Raw genomic sequence first — 20,718 nt, 5'->3', positions numbered from 1 at the left:
GATAAGTAAACCAAAACACAAGCCTCATTCTGCTATGATGGGATTATAGGTTCCTTTCTAATAACTACCACCGAAACACCTAGAGAAGCTCATCTTTGCCTCCCGTGATGTTAAAAAAGTGGTTAAAAGAAAGAAAGTACCTAATCCACCTTATAAATAACAAGAAACAATTTATCTATTTAACCTTAACAATGAGTAAATTAACAGAATTACTAACAAGCAGAACAATTCCCTCTTAGATTACAAACTACTTCCTAGCTGGTCTAAATTCTATTGTCTTATGAGGAAAGGTTGAGCGAGCTGCGGCTTTTCTCATTGGAGCGAAGAAGGATGAGAGGTGACTTGATAGAGGTGTACAAGATGATGAGACGCATAGATAGAGTGGATAGGCAGAGATTTTTTCTCAGGGTGGAAATGACTATTATGAGGGGACATAATTTATGGTGATTGGAGGAAGGTATGGGGGAGATGTCAGAGGTAGGATCTTTACACAGAGAGTAGTGGGTGCGTGGAATGCGCTGCCGGCAGTGGTAGTGGAGTCAAATAGTTTAGACACATTCAAGTGACTACTGGATAGGCCCATGGATGATAGTAAAATGAGGGGCTTGCAGGGCAGTTTGATCTTAGAATAGGATAATATATCAGCACAACATCATGGGCTGAAGGTTTTGTGCTGGACTGTTTTATGTTCTAAAACAAAAGCCCCAGTCTGCTATGATGGGATTAGAAGCTCCCTTTTAATAATTACCCCCAAAACACCCAGAGAAGCGCACCCTTCCCCTTGTAATCTGTTAAAAGTGTGGTTAAAAGAAAAAAAATCCCTGATTCACTTTATAAATAACAAGGAACAATTTAGTTATCTAACCCTAACAATGAACAAATTAGTAGACTTACTAACAAACCGAACAATTCCCTATTAGACTACTACTTCCTAACTGGTCTAAATTCTACTGGAATGCAGTTCAAATAAAGACAAGTCCCACTTATAAGACAACAATAAATTAAAACCTAATCTCTCTGTGTTTGCACAAACTGTCTTCTGGAATCCTCTGCCTTTTCCGTTATTCCACAAAAGCCTTACTTCCACTGATTCTGCTGACAGGGATGTTTTCTGAGTAATTTCTTCTGTGAGGATTCTAAGCTAAAAAATGCCATGATACCTTTTATCGTTAAAATGGTGCTTTCTTAGAGAGCTTAGCAATTTCTTACGAGAGCTTGGGGCTTACTTCTCAGATGAAATAGTTTACCAGTGGTAGTCATGGAAGCAGAGTCATTAGAGACATTTAAGCGACTGCTGGACATGCACATGGACAGCAGTGAATTGAGGGGAATGTAGGTTAGGTTATTTTATGTTTGGATTTGGAATATTCCACGGCACAACATCATGGGCCGAAGGGCCTGTACTGTGCCGTACTTTTCTATGTTCTATGGCGCACTTGTTCTCCTCTCAAATACCAATCGACTTCCACAATTTTCCATATGCCCTGTCTACATATACCCCCTATGACACATGAAATTCTTACATCAGTTTTTAATTCGATTGGCTTTTAGTATCCAAGGCCTTGGGTTTAAGTTGATTGGCTAAATTTAAAAAGACTTATCTTGTTAAAAGTGCTGCTTGGCTGTTCAATACAAAATGTTTCAATTCAGCACCATCTGTGCACAGTACAGGTAAATTTCCATGGATAGGTAAAGCACAGTCTCTTAAAGAGATCAGGCATTCCCTTTCTCCACTATCATTTTTACCAATCATTCTAACTTCCTGCCTTCCAGTTCATGAATATTCTACCCAACCTTGGAACAATGCTGAAAGGCAGCTTTTGGAATTATCTTTTATATTTGTTACTAGTCACTTCTCATGCTTTCTCTTTATTTCTCGTATTTACTTCTGGACATTCTATATTGAGCCTGGTTCTCAACTGTATTATCAACCTGGCCATGAAACTGTGGAGAACCAGCTTCAACAGGACTGTTACCATCCAGATGAGAGGGAAGATGGAGTCTTAGCTTAACGTCTCAATGAAAGGTGGTAGTCCTGACAATACACTGAGCACTGCACTGAAGCACTAGTTTGAAACAATGACTCTTCCCCGTGTTACCAATACAGCCTCAACTGACACAGACAGAATTCTCACTGACGTTGACAACTCCTTCCCTTCTTTGACAATAACAGCTGTAAACCATAGTCATGAGCCATGGATATTACCTCAGTACGTGAGTGAAGGCAAAAGACAAGTTACTATGATCAGCCATTACTTTATTGTAATCTTAGCACATTGAACAATTATCAAAAATTACATGATCCATTCAGAAGTAACATCACTATCAGCCCAAGGCTAGAGTCCAATTCACAGACATAAACATAGATACAGAAAAACAATCAAAACGACCACCAGGGGAAGGCGCTGGCTAGACTTTATCCTTGACAGAGTCGCTTAGAAATATTATATTGTCTGTAAAGGAAAATAACAAATAGGTTCAAGAATATTACTTTGATTTTATAACCTATGCTAAGCTTTAGGTTATTTCACATATTAGATCAGTATTAAATGCAAATCTGAACAGGACAATTATATATCTTTGAGACAATTTAAGTTTGTTGGGGACTTATGCAGACACTGTAGACTATCCCGCACCCCAACCGCCCCCCCTCCCCACACCATCCAAGAGTGTTTCAGTTGGGAAGAAATATAATACACGTCAACTGCCCGCTCTACTGCTTTTCTGGCTACCTCCAACCTGGTCTCTAGGATACTGGGATGGATAAGGTGCCTGACTTTATGTCCACTGTGGGCCTTAGATGGCCAAACACTGCTCACAACTGGTACTCAAGCCAATTGGCAATGGCAGGTGGATGACAGCAGCAAAATCTTTTCATCAACATTTGCTTGGTGGTGAAAAGGCAAGGAGGAAAGGCCGTACCCAATTCTGAAGATGAAAGGTAGGCATAAGGGGAACACCCTGAGAAATGTATCCAATGTCAATCTAACTTCCAATGCCTAGTGCGAATCTCCTACCCTGAGAATTCCAAAGGCATCCTTGACCAAAAAGCTGCATGTTATATGTCTTTGGGAGATCCATGCTGATTTCCTTATGGATTTCTGCCCATGGTCCCAGTAAAGCCTAGCACTGAACAGTGGCACAGTTCAGACTGGCCAGCAACTCTTGAACAACAGAGCACAGAGTTAAAGCAACTGTCAAGAGAAATAAAATGGGCAAGAGGAGAAACTGTTTCTCCAGTGAGTGGTTAGGACCTAGAGTGCACTGCATGAGACTGTGTGATGCAGGCAGGTTCACTTTAGTGGTTGGGACCTGAAATACACCATCTGAGAATGTAATGGAGACAGATTCACTTGAGTGGCAATGATCTGAAGGCACTGATTCCTAAACCAGGCTTCAAGACTCTTATCTGGAGAGATATAGGGTATAGGCCCCCAGAGGGGCAAGAACTGAGATGATCTTTTAGAGAGCCAGCGTAGGCAAAATGGATTGAAAGGCGTCCCTCTGCATTGCAAGTATTCTTTGAATCAGATTGTTGCAGGAAAAATTAAATCCATTACATCAAATATTCACAAAAACAGAAAAATGTAAACTTTCAAAAAGAGTGGATAAAAATCTGCAGAACTGTGGAGAAAAGACAGAGAACAGCAAAGAATTACTGGACCATGCCTTCAAAGAACAAAAAACAAGTTCCTTCATTGCTTTAAGAACTCATGATTTAGCATCATCGTTCATGACATTTCCTGCTTTCTCAGGAAGTAACGTGACTTAAACCTTTGAAAACCCATTTGCCATTTATTTATCAACAAATTTAAGGTTTCTTGTATTGTTATCCATTAATCCTTTTCTCACGAATTTCTTTACCCTTCTGTTCTTTTTCACTTTGTGTCTGCTTAAAGCCAGGTCATTGGGAGGGACGTACCTGCCACCACTGTAGTTGCTTGTCTTCGAACATTGCTCTTGTCCACATATTCACCATAGTCTAGTTTCCCCTCTACATAAATTCTGGCTCTGTTCAGTAAAAGATAGTGATAAATAATTCCAAAAGCAACAGCATGGAACTACTTGTTAACTGATCCCTTTCTATTGACTCAAACCCTGCGGTTGAAGACGGCATTCTTCGGCAAATGCCCCAATCAGTAAATCCCCCAGCTGGGTTTAGAAATTACCAGAGCTCAATTCGGAGAGGAAAGGAAAATTATCATGGAGTGCTTTATCTGAACATCAATTTCTAAGGCCATGCGGTCTGTCCAAGTAAAGGGTCAAGGACTTCTTCCCAAGCCTTGAAGGTACATAACTTCTGGATTACTACCCGAGCCATGATAAGTTGGCAGAAGAGAAATAAAGTTCACAGAACTGAATGTATGGCTCACAGATTGGTGTCAGAGAAATGGATTTCAATTCAGCACTAATAAAGAGGAAGACAGATGTACCATTGGGATGGGACATACTTGAACTATGCTAGGACCTGGCAAATGGTAGAATCAGTGTGGCAGAGAGGGCTGTGCAGGATTGTGAAGTGGGTGAGTGATGGTGGGGGCTAATCGCTCAGCGAACAAGAAAGTTAAACAGTAGCGGCAATCTAATAGTGCAAACTGTATGGGTAATAGTAACTAGAGTGCAACAGGAAAGGACGCAGTGCACAGACAGAAGAATGTACAAGTATGATCAATTGAGAAAACATTACAAGTAGACAGAATTAAAGGCTCCTTAACTGAATATTCACAGACTGGGTAACAAGATAGATGAATTAAGAGTCCAAATAGATATAACTGATAATAACAACTGTAAAGACCACTTCCATTTTATCTTTGTTAAATTGTTGATTGAAATGTGAGCAGCATTGTTTTTCAGCCCAAGGGTGGCGGAAGGTTAGCTGCATTTTTAAGCAAAATTATTTGATATTTATTGTAAGTGCAGTTGTTTGTTTGTGCATGCAATTCAAAGCCAAGGTCTATACAAGCTGGACCCAGGAGGGTGTGTAGAAATGGCACGGATGGCTGATTGATCTACAGACTAGTGACCTGTTGTTGATCACAAAGGCTGTTTTCATGCCAAGTACCATGTGTTTGGCTCACAAGTAGCTGAACAGCCTGGGACTGGGATTTAGAAACTATCAGACTCCAGATGGGAGGGAGTTATTCTTCCTCTTCAGTAAAAAGCATCTCAAACTTGAAGACAGCACACTTATTTATCCGCTTCAGGTGCTGTGACCTGTAACTTTTAACTAATAACACAGAGACATTTAAAAGTGTGAACTGGTCATTCCGTGCCTCCTGCAAACAACCTCCTTCGGGCGGCACGGTGGCACAGTAGTTAGCACTGCTGCCTCACAGCACCAGGGACCCAACTTCAATTCCACTCTTGGGGAACTGGCTGTGTGGAGTTTGCACATTCTCCCAGTATCTGCGTGGGTTTCCTCCGGGTGCTCCGGCTTGCTCCCACAGTGCAAAGATTTGCAGGCCAGGTGGATTGGCCATGCTAAATTGCCCATAGTGTTCAGGGATGTATAGATTAGGTGGGTTATAGGGGGATGGGTTTGGGTGGGTGCTCCTTGGGTCGATGTGGACTTGTTGGGCCAAAGGGCCTGTTTCCACACTGTAGGGATTCTATTCTATTCTAACAAACGAACGCATCTGGAAAGGATAAGGAAGATACAGAGGCAGCATTCTGATCTGCAAATGGATCATTTCCACAAATTCTGTGGAGAGAGACCACTGAACTGTCTTCCCAGTCTTTCTTTCCATCCTTTGTCTCTGTCTCTGCATGTACAGAGGGAGAATTATAAATGTGTTAGTCTCATGGTGACAGTTCATCATTGTTTATCTGTAATTGGGATCTATTTATTTGTAATACATGGCAATTCCTCTTAAGTTCAGAAACCTAGTCCATTCTTTCTGTCAACCTTGGTGTAAAAGACAGGTAAATTGGGAAACTCCGCATTTTTTTTTACAATCTTTAACTCATCACAACTGGAGGAATACAGGAGACTAATTTTTAGTACACTACCCAATGACACAAAGACCACAAGGCAAAGGAGCAGAAGTAAACTATTTAGCCCACCGAGTCTGTTTTACCATTCAACCTTGACTCATCTGGTAATCCTCAACTCCACATTCCTGCCTTTCCCCATAACCCTTGATTTCCTTTCTGGCTAAAAACCTGTTTCTTTTGACACAACCATATCTTTGTCATGGCAAAGAGACTGTGGCTGGGACCTCCATATTTAAGGTATTTGGCATTTCTGAAGAACAGGAAAAAGGGAAAAACAGGTGAGGTAACTCTGTTAATAAATGTTGATATCAGTACTATAATGAGAAATTGTATTGGCTTGAAAACTCAAAATGTATGTACCAAGATTATACAAGACAGATGAATCACCTGTGACTGAAGTAAGAAACTAAGCATTAAAGAAATCGCATACAATTTTGCATAGATCAAAGATTGGCTAAAAAATTAGGAAAATTATGGAAACCAGCAAATAAGGACTAAACAAAAGGAGAAATTGCAGAATGACACTAAACTAGCAAGAAAATTTTTTAAAAATACAAAGCAAAAACTTATTCAAGTCCATAAAAAGGAAATAAAGTGGCTAAAGTAAGCATGGATCTTTTAAAAGTCATGGCTGGGGAATTAATAAGAGGAATCAACGAAATTTCAAAGGATTTGAATAAGTATTTTGTGTCTGTCTTCACAGCGGAAGTCATAAAAAGCATCCCAAAACGAGTAGAAAATCAAGAGACAAAAAGGAGGAAGGAAGCTAAACCATCACAATCACTTCAGAACAAATAATGGGAAAAGCAATGGCTGACAAATTCTCTTGATCTAATGGCCAATTTTCTAAGATCTTAAGGAAATGGCTGCAGAGATGTTAAATGCAATAGTGTAGTTCTTAAAATTCCCTAGATTCTGGGAAGCTTCCAGTGAATTGGAAAACTATATGTAACATCTTCACAGAAGGAAGGAGAGAACAAAGGAAACTATCAGCCAGTTACTTTAACATCTGTCACTGGAGAACTGCATTGGAAGAATCCGATAATGAAGAGGTATTACAAAAGCATTTCAAAAATGAGAACACAGTAAGACAGAATCAACTTGGTCCTGTGAAAGGGAGAATGTGATTGACAAATTGATGAGAACTTTTTGAAGATGTAACAAGACTCAGAGTGTGTCTGCCCCATGCCCAATGTAAAGTAAAACAATGAGGCTGGGAGCTGAGTAGGCAGAGAGATTGCAAGGCTAGTAGTGGACAGAGAATCAGCAAGGCCGGGAATGAAGCAGGCACAGAGTGAGCAAGATGGGGAGCAATCAGGGAGACCGAGGCCGGGAGCGGGCAGAGAGTCGAGTTAATCACTGCAGAAGTCCTCTGACCTACTCTTGCAGTCAGTGTTAAAAAAGCTAGTCTATCGGACCCTATAATAAGAACAGAATTCGACCATTAAATCCCTTGACCTTGCTCCACCATTCAATAAGATTATGGCTGACCTACATGTGTTTAAAATTCCACATTCTCCATTTAACCTATGATTCTCTGCCTAATTCAAATCTACCTACATCTGGCTTAAAAATATTCAATGAGCTCACATACAATGCCTTCTGAGACAGAGAATTTCAAAGTTGCACAACCCTCTGAGAAGAAGCAACATCTAGTTGCTTTTTGGTTTAGTTAAGTTTCTCGTCAATGGTAACCTCAGGATATTAATAATAGGGGATTCAATGATCAGAATGGCATTGAATTTCAAGAGTCAGTGTTTGGACTGCCCCTTGTTGGGGATAGTAATTGCCCGGCTTTTGTGTGATGTGACTATTACCTGCCACATATCGGCTCAAACCTGAATATTGTCCAGGTCTTTCTGCATTTGGATATGGACTTCTTCTATTTCTGAGCAGTCATGAATGGTCTAATCATTGGCGAACATCCCCACTTTAGACCTTATGATGGAGGGAAGGTCACTGAAGAAGAAGACAATGGTTGGGTCTAAGACAACATCCTGAGGAATTCCTGTAGAGATGTCCTGGAGCTGAGATGACTGATCTTCACTAGGGAATCCCTAAACTTTGCTGGTTTCACTGTTTGCTTGTCCAGTATTATAGCTTTGCCAGTTTTGACACCTTACTGTTTAGGTAATCTTGATTTTGATCCTGACATGCTCACCTGCACTCTTCATTGAATCAAGGTATGCTTTTCTTTTCTGCTGGCTCCCTCAACAAACCGCCAGAGATGCAGTCTAGCAGCTACTTCCTTTCAAATTCGAGCAGCTTGGTCAGTAGTTTTGCTACCAAGCCACGCTTGGTGGTGGACTTTGAAGATTTCCATCGGAGTACATTTTGAGCCATTGCCTCTATTAGTGTGCCCCCCAAGTGTTGTTCAACATGAAGGAGTACTGACTCATCAGGGGGGCACCACATGGTAATTTCAAGAGGTTTCCTTCCCATATTTAGCCTGATGCCATTAGACTTCATGGGGTATGGGGCCAATGTCGAGAACTCCAAAAGCGGCTTCTGTGCCACCACCTTACTGGCTTTATCCTTCTGGTAAGACTGGACATACCCAGGAATGGTAATGGCGTTGTCTGCATTGTGTGTAAGGTATGATTCTGTGAGCATAGCTATTGTAGGCTGCTGCTTCACTGGTCTACAAGACACATCTCCCAACACTGGCATACGCCCCATGAGAAATGACAGCAACGCAAGAAAAAGAGGTTTTCTACTGAGTGTTTCAGATCTGAAATGAAAGTGCAGTGCACAAGAGATACGTTCAAAAGTGGTGGGGCAACGAAATGAAAAGAAAAAATCTTCAAGACCGGAGGGAAGATTTGAGACTGGGGGAGTTAGCTCATACAACAGCCAGTACAAACACATAAACTGAGTGGCCTATTTCAAAACTGCAATTATTCTGTGATTCCTTTTGGTGAGCAGATGGGGAAACTTTCTCCATCTTCCAATATCTGATAATCAACCTTGGCTCACCAGGGAAGTGAGAACAACGAGCAAGTGTAATGTAATTGCACCTACCCTTTCTTCACGTACTGATAAGCTAAGTCCCTCAAGCCTGGTCGGAATATGGAAACTCGGTGCCAGGTTGTCTTCTGACTGATGTCACCTGCAGTAATTCATTAAGAATTTTAGCAAACAGTTCTTCTGTGTACAGTCTGTTACACATCGTTATACTCAGCTGATTCTCCAGCTGGTCATAATGAGTCTTAGAATTGAGTTCAGTTCTGCTATCATGTAGGTGCCAACTCAGTGAAAGACCTCTCCGATTGGTCCCTTTAAATATTTTCTCACATCACCCTTGCTTCCTTCAGTCATCATTTTTAATCCATGCCCTCTTGTTCCTGATCCTTTTATGAGCAAGAACATCTTCTCCCCATCTATTCTGATCAACTCGCTCATGGTTTTGAAGTCGTCTATCAAATCTCTGCTCATGCCTTCTTTGCTCCGAGGAGAACAGCCCATTTTCTTCAATTTATCCTCATAACCAAAATTTCTGCATAAATAAAAACCAAAAGAAAAGAACAAAAAAAATGTTGCTAGAAAAGCTCAGCACTGAAGAAGGGTCAGCAGACCCAAAACGTTAACTCTGTTTTCTCCTTCACAGATGCTGCCAGACCTGCTGAGTTTTTCCAAGGGTCACTGGACCCAAAACATTAACTCTGTTTTAGAACATAGAACATAGAACATAGAACAGTACAGCACAGAACAGGCCCTTCAGCCCACAATGTTGTGCCGACCATTGATCCTCATGTATGCACCCTCAAATTTCTGTGACCATATACATGTCCAGCAGTCTCCTAAATGACCCCAATGACCTTGCTTCCACAACTGCTGCTGGCAACGCATTCCATGCTCTCACAACTCTCTGCGTAAAGAACCTACCTCTGACATCCCCTCTATACTTTCCACCAACCAGCTTAAAACTATGACCCCTCGTGCTAGCCATTTCTGCCCTGGGAAATAGTCTCTGGCTATCAACTCTATCTATGCCTCTCATTATCTTGTATACCTCAATTAGGTCCCCTCTCCTCCTCCTTTTCTCCAATGAAAAGAGACCGAGCTCAGTCAACCTCTCTTCATAAGATAAGCCCTCCAGTCCAGGCAGCATCCTGGTAAACCTCCTCTGAACCCTCTCCAAAGCATCCACATCTTTCCTATAATAGGGCGACCAGAACTGGACGCAGTATTCCAAGTGCAGTCTAACCAAAGTTTTATAGAGCTGCAACAAGATCTCACGACTCTTAAACTCAATCCCCCTGTTAATGAAAGCCAAAACACCATATGCTTTCTTAACAACCCTGTCCACTTGGGTGGCCATTTTAAGGGATCTATGTATCTGCACACCAAGATCCCTCTGTTCCTCCACGCTGCCAAGAATCCTATCCTTAATCCTGTACTCAGCTTTCAAATTCGACCTTCCAAAATGCATCACCTCGCATTTATCCAGGTTGAACTCCATCTGCCACCTCTCAGCCCATCTCTGCATCCTGTCAATGTCCCGCTGCAGCCTACAACAGCCCTCTACACTGTCAACGACACCTCTGACCTTTGTGTCGTCTGCAAACTTGCTGACCCATCCTTCAATTCCCTCGTCCAAGTCATTAATAAAAATTACAAACAGTAGAGGCCCAAGGACAGAGCCCTGTGGAACTCCACTCACCACTGACTTCCAGGCAGAATATTTTCCTTCTACAACCACTCGCTGTCTTCTGTTGGCCAGCCAATTCTGTATCCAAGCAGCTAAGTTCCCCTGTATCCCATTCCTCCTGACCTTCTGAATGAGCCTACCATGGGGAACCTTATCAAATGCCTTACTGAAGTCCATATACACCACATCCACAGCTCGACCCTCATCAACTTTTCTAGTCACATCCTCAAAAAACTCGATAAGGTTTGTAAGGCTTCCAGACCTGCTGAGCTTTTCCAGCAACTTTGCTTTTGTTCCAAAATTTCTGCAAGTGGGTTTCGTGTAGAATGGTTAGTTCAAATGAAAGGAGGTGATAGGAGGTACATGGAATACTGCAACAGGCATGGGTAGAGATAGAACATAGAAAAGTATAGCACAGTACAGGCCCTTCGGCCCACAATGTTGTGCCGTGGAATAATCCTAATCCAAAATTAAAATAACCTAACCTACATTCCCCTCAATTCACTGCTGTCCATGTGCAAGTCCAGCAGATGCTTAAATGTCACTAATGACCCTGCTTCCATGACTACCACTGGCAAAGTATTCCATGTGCTCACAACTCTCTGGGTGAAGAACCTCCCTCTGACATCTCCTCCATACCTTCCTCCTAACACCTTAAAACTATGACCCCTCGTGGCTGTCAATTCTGCCCTGGGGAAAGGTCTCTGGCTATCGACTCTATCCATGCCTCTCATTATCTTGTACACCTTGATCAGGTCACCTCTCTTCCTCCTTCTCTCCAGAGAGAAAAGTCCGAGCTCAGTCAACCTCTCCTCCTAAACAAGCCCTCCAGTCCAGGCAGCATCCTGGTAACCTCCTTTGCACCCTCTCCAAAGCCTCCACATCTTTCCTATAATAGGGCGACCAGAACTGGACACAATATTCCAAGTGTGGTCTCACAAGCGTTTTGTAGAGCTGCAGCATAACCTCGTGGCTCTTTAACTCGATCCCCCTGTTAATGAAAGCCAAAACACTATATGCTTTCTTAACAACCTTATCCACTTGGGTGGCAACTCTGAGGGAGCTATGCACTTGAACAACAAGATCCCGCTGTTCCTCCACACTGGCAAGAATCCTGCCTTTAATCCTATATTCGGCATTTAAGTTCGACCTTCCAAAATGCATCACTTCGCATTTATCCAGGTTGAACTCCATCTGCCATTTCTCAGCCCAGCTCTGCATACTGTCAATGTCTCGCTGAAGACTGCAATTGCCCTCGATACTATCAACGGCACCTCCAACCTTTGTGTCATCAGCAAACATACTAACCCACCCCTCAACCTCCTCATCCAAGTCATTTATAAGAACTACAAAGAGCAGAGGCCCAAGAACAGAGCCCTGCGGGACACCACTCAGCACTGACCTCCAGGCAGAATACTTACCATCTACAACCACTCTCTGCCTCCTGTCAGCCAACCAATTCTGAATCCAGACAGCCAAATCACCCTGTATCCCATACCTCCTGACTTTATGAATGAGCCTGCAGGGGGGAACCTTATCAAATGCCTTGCTGAAGTCCATGTGTACCACATCCACTGCTCGACCCTTGTCAACCTGCCTTGTGACCTCCTCAAAGAATTCAATCAGATTTGCGAGGCATGACCTGCCCCTCACAAAGCCATGCTGACTGCCTTTAATCACACTATGCTTTTCCAAATAGTCATAAATCGTATCCCTCAGAATTCTTTCCAAAACCATGCTGACCACAGACGTAAGACTGACAGGTCTGTAATTTCCAGGGATTTCCCTATTTCCTTTCTTGGAAAGAGGAACAACATTTGCCTCCCTCCAATCTTCCGGTACGACTCCCATGGAGAGTGAGGAAGCAAAGATCGTCGCCAGCAGCTTAGCAACCTCCTTTCTCGCTTCCCGGAGCAACCTTGGATAAATCTGGTCTGGCCCTGGGGACTTATCAATCTTAATGTTAGCCAAAATTTCTAGCACATCAACTTCCTCAATCTCGATCTGTTCAAGCTTGTTTTCCTGCTCCTCAAAGTTCTTATTCACAACAAGGTCCCCTTCCTTAGTGAAAACCGAAGCAAAAAGCTCATTTTGGGCTTCTCATATCTGCTCAGACTCCACGCAGAAGTTCCCTACGCTATCCATGATCGGCCCTACCTTCTCCCTTATCATTCTCTTATTCCTTACGTATGAGTAAAATGCCTTCGGATTCTCCTTAATCCTTCCTGCCGAGCCTTTCTCATGCCCCTCCTGGCCCTCCTCAGTCCATTTTTGAGCTCCTTCCAAGCAAGCCTGTAATCCTCTAAAGCTGTGCTAGACCCTTGCTTCCTCCACCTTAAGTAAGCTGCCTTTTTCTTTTTGACAAGAAGCACCTCTGTTCCCGTCATCCAAGGCTCCTTAATCTTACCCCTTCTTACCTGTCACAGAGGAACAAATTTATGCATCACTCGCAACAACTGCTCCTTAAACAGTCTCCACACGTCTGTTGTGCCCTTTCTGTGGAACAATTGCTCCCAATCTGTACTTCCCAACTCCTGCCTGATAGCGTCATAGTTTCCTTTTCCCCAGTTAAGTATCTTCCCCTGGTAACTGCTCCTTTTGCTTTCCATGGCTATGGTAAATGTGAGGCTGTTGTGGTCACTGTCGCCAAAGTGTTCTCCCACCACGAGATCTGAAGCCTGTCCTGGCTCATTGCTGAGCATCAAATCCAAAATGGCCTCTCCCCTCAGCGGCCTGTCCACATACTGAGTAAGGAAACCCTCCTGAACACACCTGACAAAAATGTCTCCATCCAAACCATCTGCACTAAGGAGGTTCCAATCAATATTGGGAAAGTTGAAGTCACCCATAACAACCACCCTGCTACGTTTGCACTTTTCAACAATCTGCCAGCCTATGAGTTCTTCGATCTCCCTACTACTATTTGGGGGTCTGTAGAAAACCCCCAATGAGGTGACTGCTCCCTTGCTGTTCCTAACTTCCACCCATACTGACTCAGTCGACAAACCTTCCTCGGCAATCTCAGTAGACGAGTCCTCACCAAAAGTTCTTTCAGCCACCGTTATACTGTCCTTACGGGGAAAGAGATAGGAAGGCAGCTGTTTACAGGCATGTGATTGGTCATTCTCAGGTAGGGTTAAAGAGAATCCCAATGCATTCTATACAACAAGAAGATAACTCGGGAGAAGGTAGGACCACTCAATGCTAAAGGAGGGAACTTGAACCTGGATGCAGAGGATATGGGCATGATCCCAAATGAGTACTTTGTGATGGTACTCACCCAGGAGAAGGATATGGAGGATAGTGAGATTAGTGTGCAGCATGCTAATGATCTAGGGCATTTTGAGATGAAGAAAGCTGTTGGGTCTTTTGAAGAGAATTAAGGACCCAGTGGTTTCTAATCCAAGTTATTGAGAGAGACAAGGCAGGAGATTGCTGGGGTCTTAACAAAGATTTCTGCACCTTCGTTAGCGACTGGAGACATCCCGGAGGACTGGTGAATAGCAAATATTGTTCCGCTGTTCAAGACTGCTGAATAGCAAATGTTGTTCCTCTGTTCAAGAAAGGAAATAGGGACAATCCAGTAAACTATAAACTGCTGAGTCTCACAATGGTGGTTGGGAAGCTACTGGAGCAAATTCTTACGGATAGGATTTCTACACACATTCAGGAACCATTGCCTAATTAGGGCCAGTCAGCATGGCTTTATGTGAGGTAGGTCATGTCTAACTGATTGAATTTTTCAAAGAGGTTAAGAAGGTGATTGATGAGGGTAGAGCAGTGGATGTTGCCTCCATGGATTCTAGTAAGGCTTTTGACAAGATCCTTCATGGTAGGCTCATTCAGAAGATTAAGATGCATGGGATCCGCAAGGACATGGTGCTCAGATTCTGAATTGGCTTTCCCATAGAAGGCACAGGGTAGTGCAGAAGTGGTTTTTCTGGCTGGAGTTCTGTGACTAGTGGTGTTCCGTGGTTCCACACTGGGACGTCCGCTGTTTGCCGTACTTTTAAATGACTTGGATAAAAATGTAGATCAGTGGATTAGTAAGTTTGCAGACAATATAAAGGTCAGTGGAGTTATGGATAGCATAGAAGCTGTCAAAGGATACAATATGGTGTAGATACATGCGTAAAAACGGCAGATGGAGTTTAACCCAGGCAAGCGTCCACACAAGTACATAAGATAGTAGAGAAGGCGTATAGCATGCTTGCCTTTATTGGTCAGGGAACTGAGTACGAGAGTCAGGATGTCATGTTCCAACTATCTAAAATTTTGGTTAGGACACACTTAGTGCACTGCTTTCAATTCTGGTCACCACATTACAGAGAGTATGTGGAGACTTTGGAGAAGGTACAGAATAGGTCTTCCAGGATGCTGTCTGGACTAGAGAGTATGAGCTATAAGGACAGGCTAGGAAAACTTGAGTTGCTTTCTCTGGAGCAGTGGAAGCTGAGGGAAGTCTATAAAATAATGATGCAAAGCTAGGGTTGATGGTCAGAATCTTTTTCCCAGAGTTGAAATGTCAAATACTAGGGGTCATGTATTTAAGGTGAGAGGAGGAAAGTTCAAAGGAGATGTGAGGGGTAAGTGTTTTTCACACAGACAGTGGAAGTCTGGAACGCACTGCTAGGGTGGTGGGTGGAGGCATATACGATAGAGGCATTTAAGGGAATTTTCGATATGCACATATTGAAATGCAAGGAACAGAGGGATTTGAACACAGGGCAGGCAGAAGGGATTAGTTTACTTTGTTTCATGTTTGGCACAACACCATGGGCTGTAGGGCCTATTCCTGCGCAGTACTGTTATATGTTCTATAAACTAGGTAATTGGATTAATAAATCCAGTAATAATCCAGAAGGCCATCACCTATCCTCATTTCCCCATCTAAGTCAAGGCACTATAATAGTAAATCAAATTAGACCTGAGATACTAATTTAAATAATTTAAACAGGGCACGTGCTACACTGTTAAAGGGAATTTGGATGCTTTTCTTTCACATGGTGGATGAGCATCTGTTGACTGCAATTTCAGTTCCTTGTGGGAGCTCAGGATACTTCATGCATATTGAAGACAGATGTAGGAAATACCTTCTGCTGCTATAGCTCAAGCTCAGGGTTTCTAAATTTATCAGGCAGTTGGAGTCACTTTGCAGTATCAGGGAGGGTCAGACTTCCCTAGGCTGTACGTTCAAGGAGCGTATCAGCCCAAATATCAATGAGGATTCAGGCTAAGAGACAGATGGCCGTTAGGAAAAGCAGAGAGAGGCAGGATTTTTCGGAGTATGCCACTCTCAAACAGGTACTCCGCATTGAAGATTGCTGACAGTGAAAATACCCTGAAGGAGTGCAATCTGAACTGGGCATCAATTGACAAAGCTCTGGACAGATGGGAACAGCAAAGAATGGAAATGCACACAAGGAACCCTGTTTCTGTTTGTCCACACACTGCAAATTTTTCACTGAGAAATGGAACTTCCTGACCCATTGATTGCAATCAGTATGAGTAGGGTGCAACACCTCGTTCAAAATAATCCTCAATAGTGCTCCGCAGGACTGCATATTCAGCCTCCTACTGTACCTCTTACACACTCATGACGCTGTGGCCAAATTCCACCCCAACACCATTTACAAGTTTGCTGATGATACCACCATTGTAGGTTGGATCTCCAACAATGACAAGACAGAATACAGGAAACAGATTGAGACCTTAGTGGCAGAAAGACAACAATCCCTCTATCAACATCAGCAAAATGAAAAAGCTTGTCGTTGACCTCAGAAAATGGAGAAGAAGACATGCCCGAGCTGCATCAATGGTGCTGAGGGTGAGAGCACCAAGTTGAGATAGTTGAGAGCACGAAATTCCAACAATCTGTCCAGGTCCATTCACGTTGATGCAATGGTCAAGAAAGCACAACAACTTCCTCAGAAGGCTAAGGGAATTTTCTATGTCCATAAGGACTGTTAAAAATTTTTATAGCTGCGCCAATAGAAAGCATCCTATCTGGATACTTCAGTGTGGTATGTTAACTACCCTTCTCAAAACCGTAAGTGCCCTAGTTATCCTTGAGAAGGTAGTGGTAAGCTGACTTTTTGAACCACTGTATCAAAGAACAGTTTGGCCTCAGGTGTGGTATTGTGTCCAGTTCTGAGCACTGCACTTGAGAAAGAAAGTGAATGCATTATAAAGAGTGCAGTTTATGAGACTTGTTCTGGAGTTAAGAATTTCAGTGATGAAGATGGATTGGTGAAGCTGGGTCTATTTTCCTTGCAGAAGACTGAGGGAAGACTTGACTGAGGTGCTTTAAAATCATGATGGGTCTAGGCCAAACTGAGAGGGAGAAATTGTTCCCACTGGTAGAATAATCAAGAGGAATCTGATTTAAGGCAATTGACAAATAAAGCAATCAAAGCACGAAAACAAATGTTTTCACATGGCAAACGAGTAGGGTCTGGAATGCACTAAGAATATGGTGGTTCACTTGCATAATTAGGGTCTGGAATGTACTGACTGAGAGTGTGGTGGACGCAGGTTCACTCGAGTGTTTAGGGTCTGAAATATCCTGTTTGAAAGTGTGATGAAGGCAAGTTCAAAAGGGAATTGGATTTTTCTCTGAAAAGGAAGGATATGCAGGATTATGGGAAGATACCTGGGTAAGGCACTAGGCATTTGGCACGCTTGCCTTCATTGCTTAGTCCTTTGAGTACAGGAGTTGGGAAATCACGTTGAGGCTGTATGGCGAACAAAATTATACATTGCACTTCAAATGTGTACCTATGTCTTGTACAACTGTATCATGCTGTCTCAACTCTTATGCAATGCTCTGGCTGGTGAAGGCAAGCATGCCAAACGCCTTCATCACCATGCTGTCTACCTGTGACATCACTTTCAAGGAGCTATGTATATGCATCGCAAGGACTCTCTGCTCAGTAAAACTCCTCAGGGCCTTACCATTAACAGTGTAAGTGCAGCCCTGGTTTGCCTTAAGAGAATGTAATACCTTGCATTTAACTCAATTAAATTCGATCTGCTATCCTCTACCCACTGGCCCAGTTGACGAAGATCACATTGTACTCTCGAATAACCTTCTTCACTGTCTATTAATTTTGGTGTCATCTGCAAGCTTACAAACCATGCCTCCTATATTCTTATCCAAATTGTTTATATAAACATTAAACAGCAATGGACATAGCACCGTTCCTTGCAGCACACCACTAGTCACAGGCCTCCAGTCTAAACCACAACCATCTGGAACAACCCTCTATCTCCTACCATTGAGCCAACTTTCTATCCACTTGGCAAGATCTCCTTGGATCTCATGTGATCTAACCTTACCAACCAGTCCTACCACAGGGAACTTTGTTGAAGACCTTGCTAAAGTCCATGCAGACACTGTCGACTGTTCTGCCTTCTTGGTCACCTCTTCGAAAACTTCAACCAAATTTGACAGACACAATTTCCCACACACACGCAAGAATGCTGACTTTCCCTAAGCAGTCCTTGTCATTCCAAAAGCATATAGATCCTCTGTCTCAGAGTCTTGTAGAGCCATAGATTTATACAGTATGAAAACAGATTTTTCGGTCCAACCAGTCCATACCAAATACAATCCTAAACTAAACTGGTTCCACCTGTCACCTCCTGACCTATATCCTATCGAACCTTTCCCAATCATGTACCCATCAAATGTCTTTTAAACACTATCATTGTACTTGCATCTACCACTTCCTCAGGACATTCATTCCACAGGTGAACCACCCCATGTGTAAAAAATTTGCCTCTCACATCTTTTTTAAATTTCCCTCATTTCACCTTAAAAATGTGCCCTCTGGTCTTCAAATCTTTCATCCTAGGAAAATAGAAACAACTACCATTACCTCTGTCTATACTCCTCATTATTTTATAAACTTCTATCAGGCTACTTCTCAACTTCCTACTATCCAATGAAAGAAGTCCCAGCCTATCCAGCCTTTTTTTACAACTCAAACCTTCTACAGCTGGTGACATCCTGGTAAATCACTTCTAAACCCTCTCCTACTTAACAATGTCTTCCTATAACTGGGAAAACAGAACTGGACAGAGTATTCCAGAAGAGGCTTCACCAACGTCGTGTACAGCCTCAACGTGATTTCCCAACTCCTATACTCAAAGGACTAAGCAATGAAGGCAAGCGTGCCAAATGCCTTTTTAATCACCCTGTCCATATGTGATGCAAACTTCAAAGAACTGTGTACCCCCACCCCCAGGATCCCCTGTTCTACAACACCACCCAAGGCCTACCATGAAGTATACAAGCTTGCTTTCTGTACCAAAATGGAATAGCTTGCGTATATCCAGATTGAACTCTGCCATTTTTCAGTCCATTAACCCATTTGATCATGATTCCTTTGTTATCTAAGAAAATCTTCTGCACTGTCTACTATGCCTTCAATTTTGGTGTCATCTGCAAATATGCTAACCATGCCTTCTATATTCTCATCCGAATCATTTACATAAATGACAAACAAAAGGGGATCCATAACCAGTCCCTGCAGTGCACCACACTGGCGACAGGCCTCCAATCCAAAAAGCAATCCTCTACCATCAGTCTCTATCTCCTGCAGTTAGGGCAATTATGTGTAACCTTGTCAAAGGCTTTACTGAAATCTAAATAAACGTCAGCTGCTCTGCCCGCATCAATCTTTTTAGTAACTTCCTTAAAAAACACACAAATCAAGTTTCTGAGACACAATTTTCCTCACTCAAAACCATGCTGACTATCCCTGATTAATTTCTGCCTCTCAAAATGTCCATAAATTCTATCTTTTATAATCACCTCCAATAATTTATCCATGACTGAAGTCACACTTACAGGTCTACAGTTTCCCTGGTTTCTCCTTATAACCTTTTCATAGAATCCCTGCAGTGCAGAAGTAGGCCATTCGGCCCATCAAGCCGATCCACCTAACCGGCACATCTTTGGACTGTGGGAGGAAACCGGAGCACCTGGAGGAAACCCAGGCAAACTCACTTGGAGCAAGGCATGCACCCTGCCTGAAACTGGGGCACAATTGGAGGTCGGCACCGACCAAATCTGGCTACCTCACATGGGCTAAGAAGCCTCCCAGGTGCAGGATGTCTCGGATTCACTCCCTTTGGAAAACAGACCACTTCCCATGTATGGAAGTTGTTCAAACTCGGTCAGGGCAAGGCTTGCACCTGTCCAAGACCTGATCACAGTTTGAAGTGTGCCCCGACCGAATCTGGGTACCTCACCCAGGCTAGAATGCCTCCCAGGTAGCAGGACATCTCGGATTCACTCCCTTCTTAAACAATGGTGAGATGTTACTTGGATAACACCCCATTAATTTATAGAAGTATAGAAATCAATGTCTTTTTTCTGCCTACACATAGGTATGCAGGCACTGCCCTGAAGCTTCCTGCCCAGCTAGGAATTCAGTGTAAGACTTTGTAATCCACACATCGGTATGCAGACACCGTCTTAAGCTTCCTGACTGAATAAAATTAGAATTAAACTGTCTTAAATAAGGTTAAGTGAGGAACATTTGTCAAGGTGTGAGACTTCTGAAGTATGTAACTTCTGTCGCTGACAAAGGGGCCAGGGCACTGACTTTGTTCTAGCCAGACACGCTGGCAACTTGAAATCACAATCTGTCTCCCTAACAACTTGAAATCGCCTCCTGCCATTAGCAGCCACTTCACGAACAATCGATACTATATCCTGGTCTTTTATGTTCTTGATGTAATAATTGTTTGGTATCGTGTCTTTGTCTGTTGTGTAATAATTGTTTCATGCATCATGTCATTGTGAGATGTAAAATTGTTTTTTGTATTATGTACTTAGTAAAGTATAAAAAGCAGGGACTGTCCACTGCTCGGGGAGACTCTGCACTCTGTGCCGGGTTAAGTACAGTGATTCCCCACAGCGTGTGCTTACTTGGTAATAAAAGGATTTGGGTTTTTCTAAACAGGTTATTGCATCAAGTCTGTGAGGGTCTCCGAAAACGAACCTGACAGTGGTACAACATCCACGCTCCAGCCATGAGGCACCTCACCCGCAGTTATGGATG

General features: G+C 42.8%; 1 protein-coding gene across 2 annotated transcripts in view; it reads right to left on the bottom strand.

The window, feature by feature from the left end:
* Positions 1–2,240: 2,240 nt before the first annotated feature.
* ssbp1 (single-stranded DNA binding protein 1) overlaps positions 2,241–20,718 on the bottom strand; it is a 33,044-nt gene continuing 14,566 nt past the window's right edge. For both annotated transcript variants that reach the window (XM_048542994.1, XM_048542993.2), the window contains 3 exons: positions 9,016–9,103; positions 3,923–4,011; positions 2,241–2,453 (listed from right to left, as the gene is read on the bottom strand). In XM_048542994.1, coding sequence (XP_048398951.1) covers positions 2,410–2,453; positions 3,923–4,011; positions 9,016–9,103 — 221 coding nt within the window. In that variant the 3' untranslated portion in view covers positions 2,241–2,409. The remainder of the gene's footprint in view (positions 2,454–3,922; positions 4,012–9,015; positions 9,104–20,718) is intronic.

Source organism: Stegostoma tigrinum, chromosome 13 (assembly GCF_030684315.1).
Source record: "Stegostoma tigrinum isolate sSteTig4 chromosome 13, sSteTig4.hap1, whole genome shotgun sequence".
NCBI lineage: Eukaryota > Metazoa > Chordata > Chondrichthyes > Orectolobiformes > Stegostomatidae > Stegostoma > Stegostoma tigrinum.
This window is presented reverse-complemented; position numbering and strand designations above follow the sequence as displayed.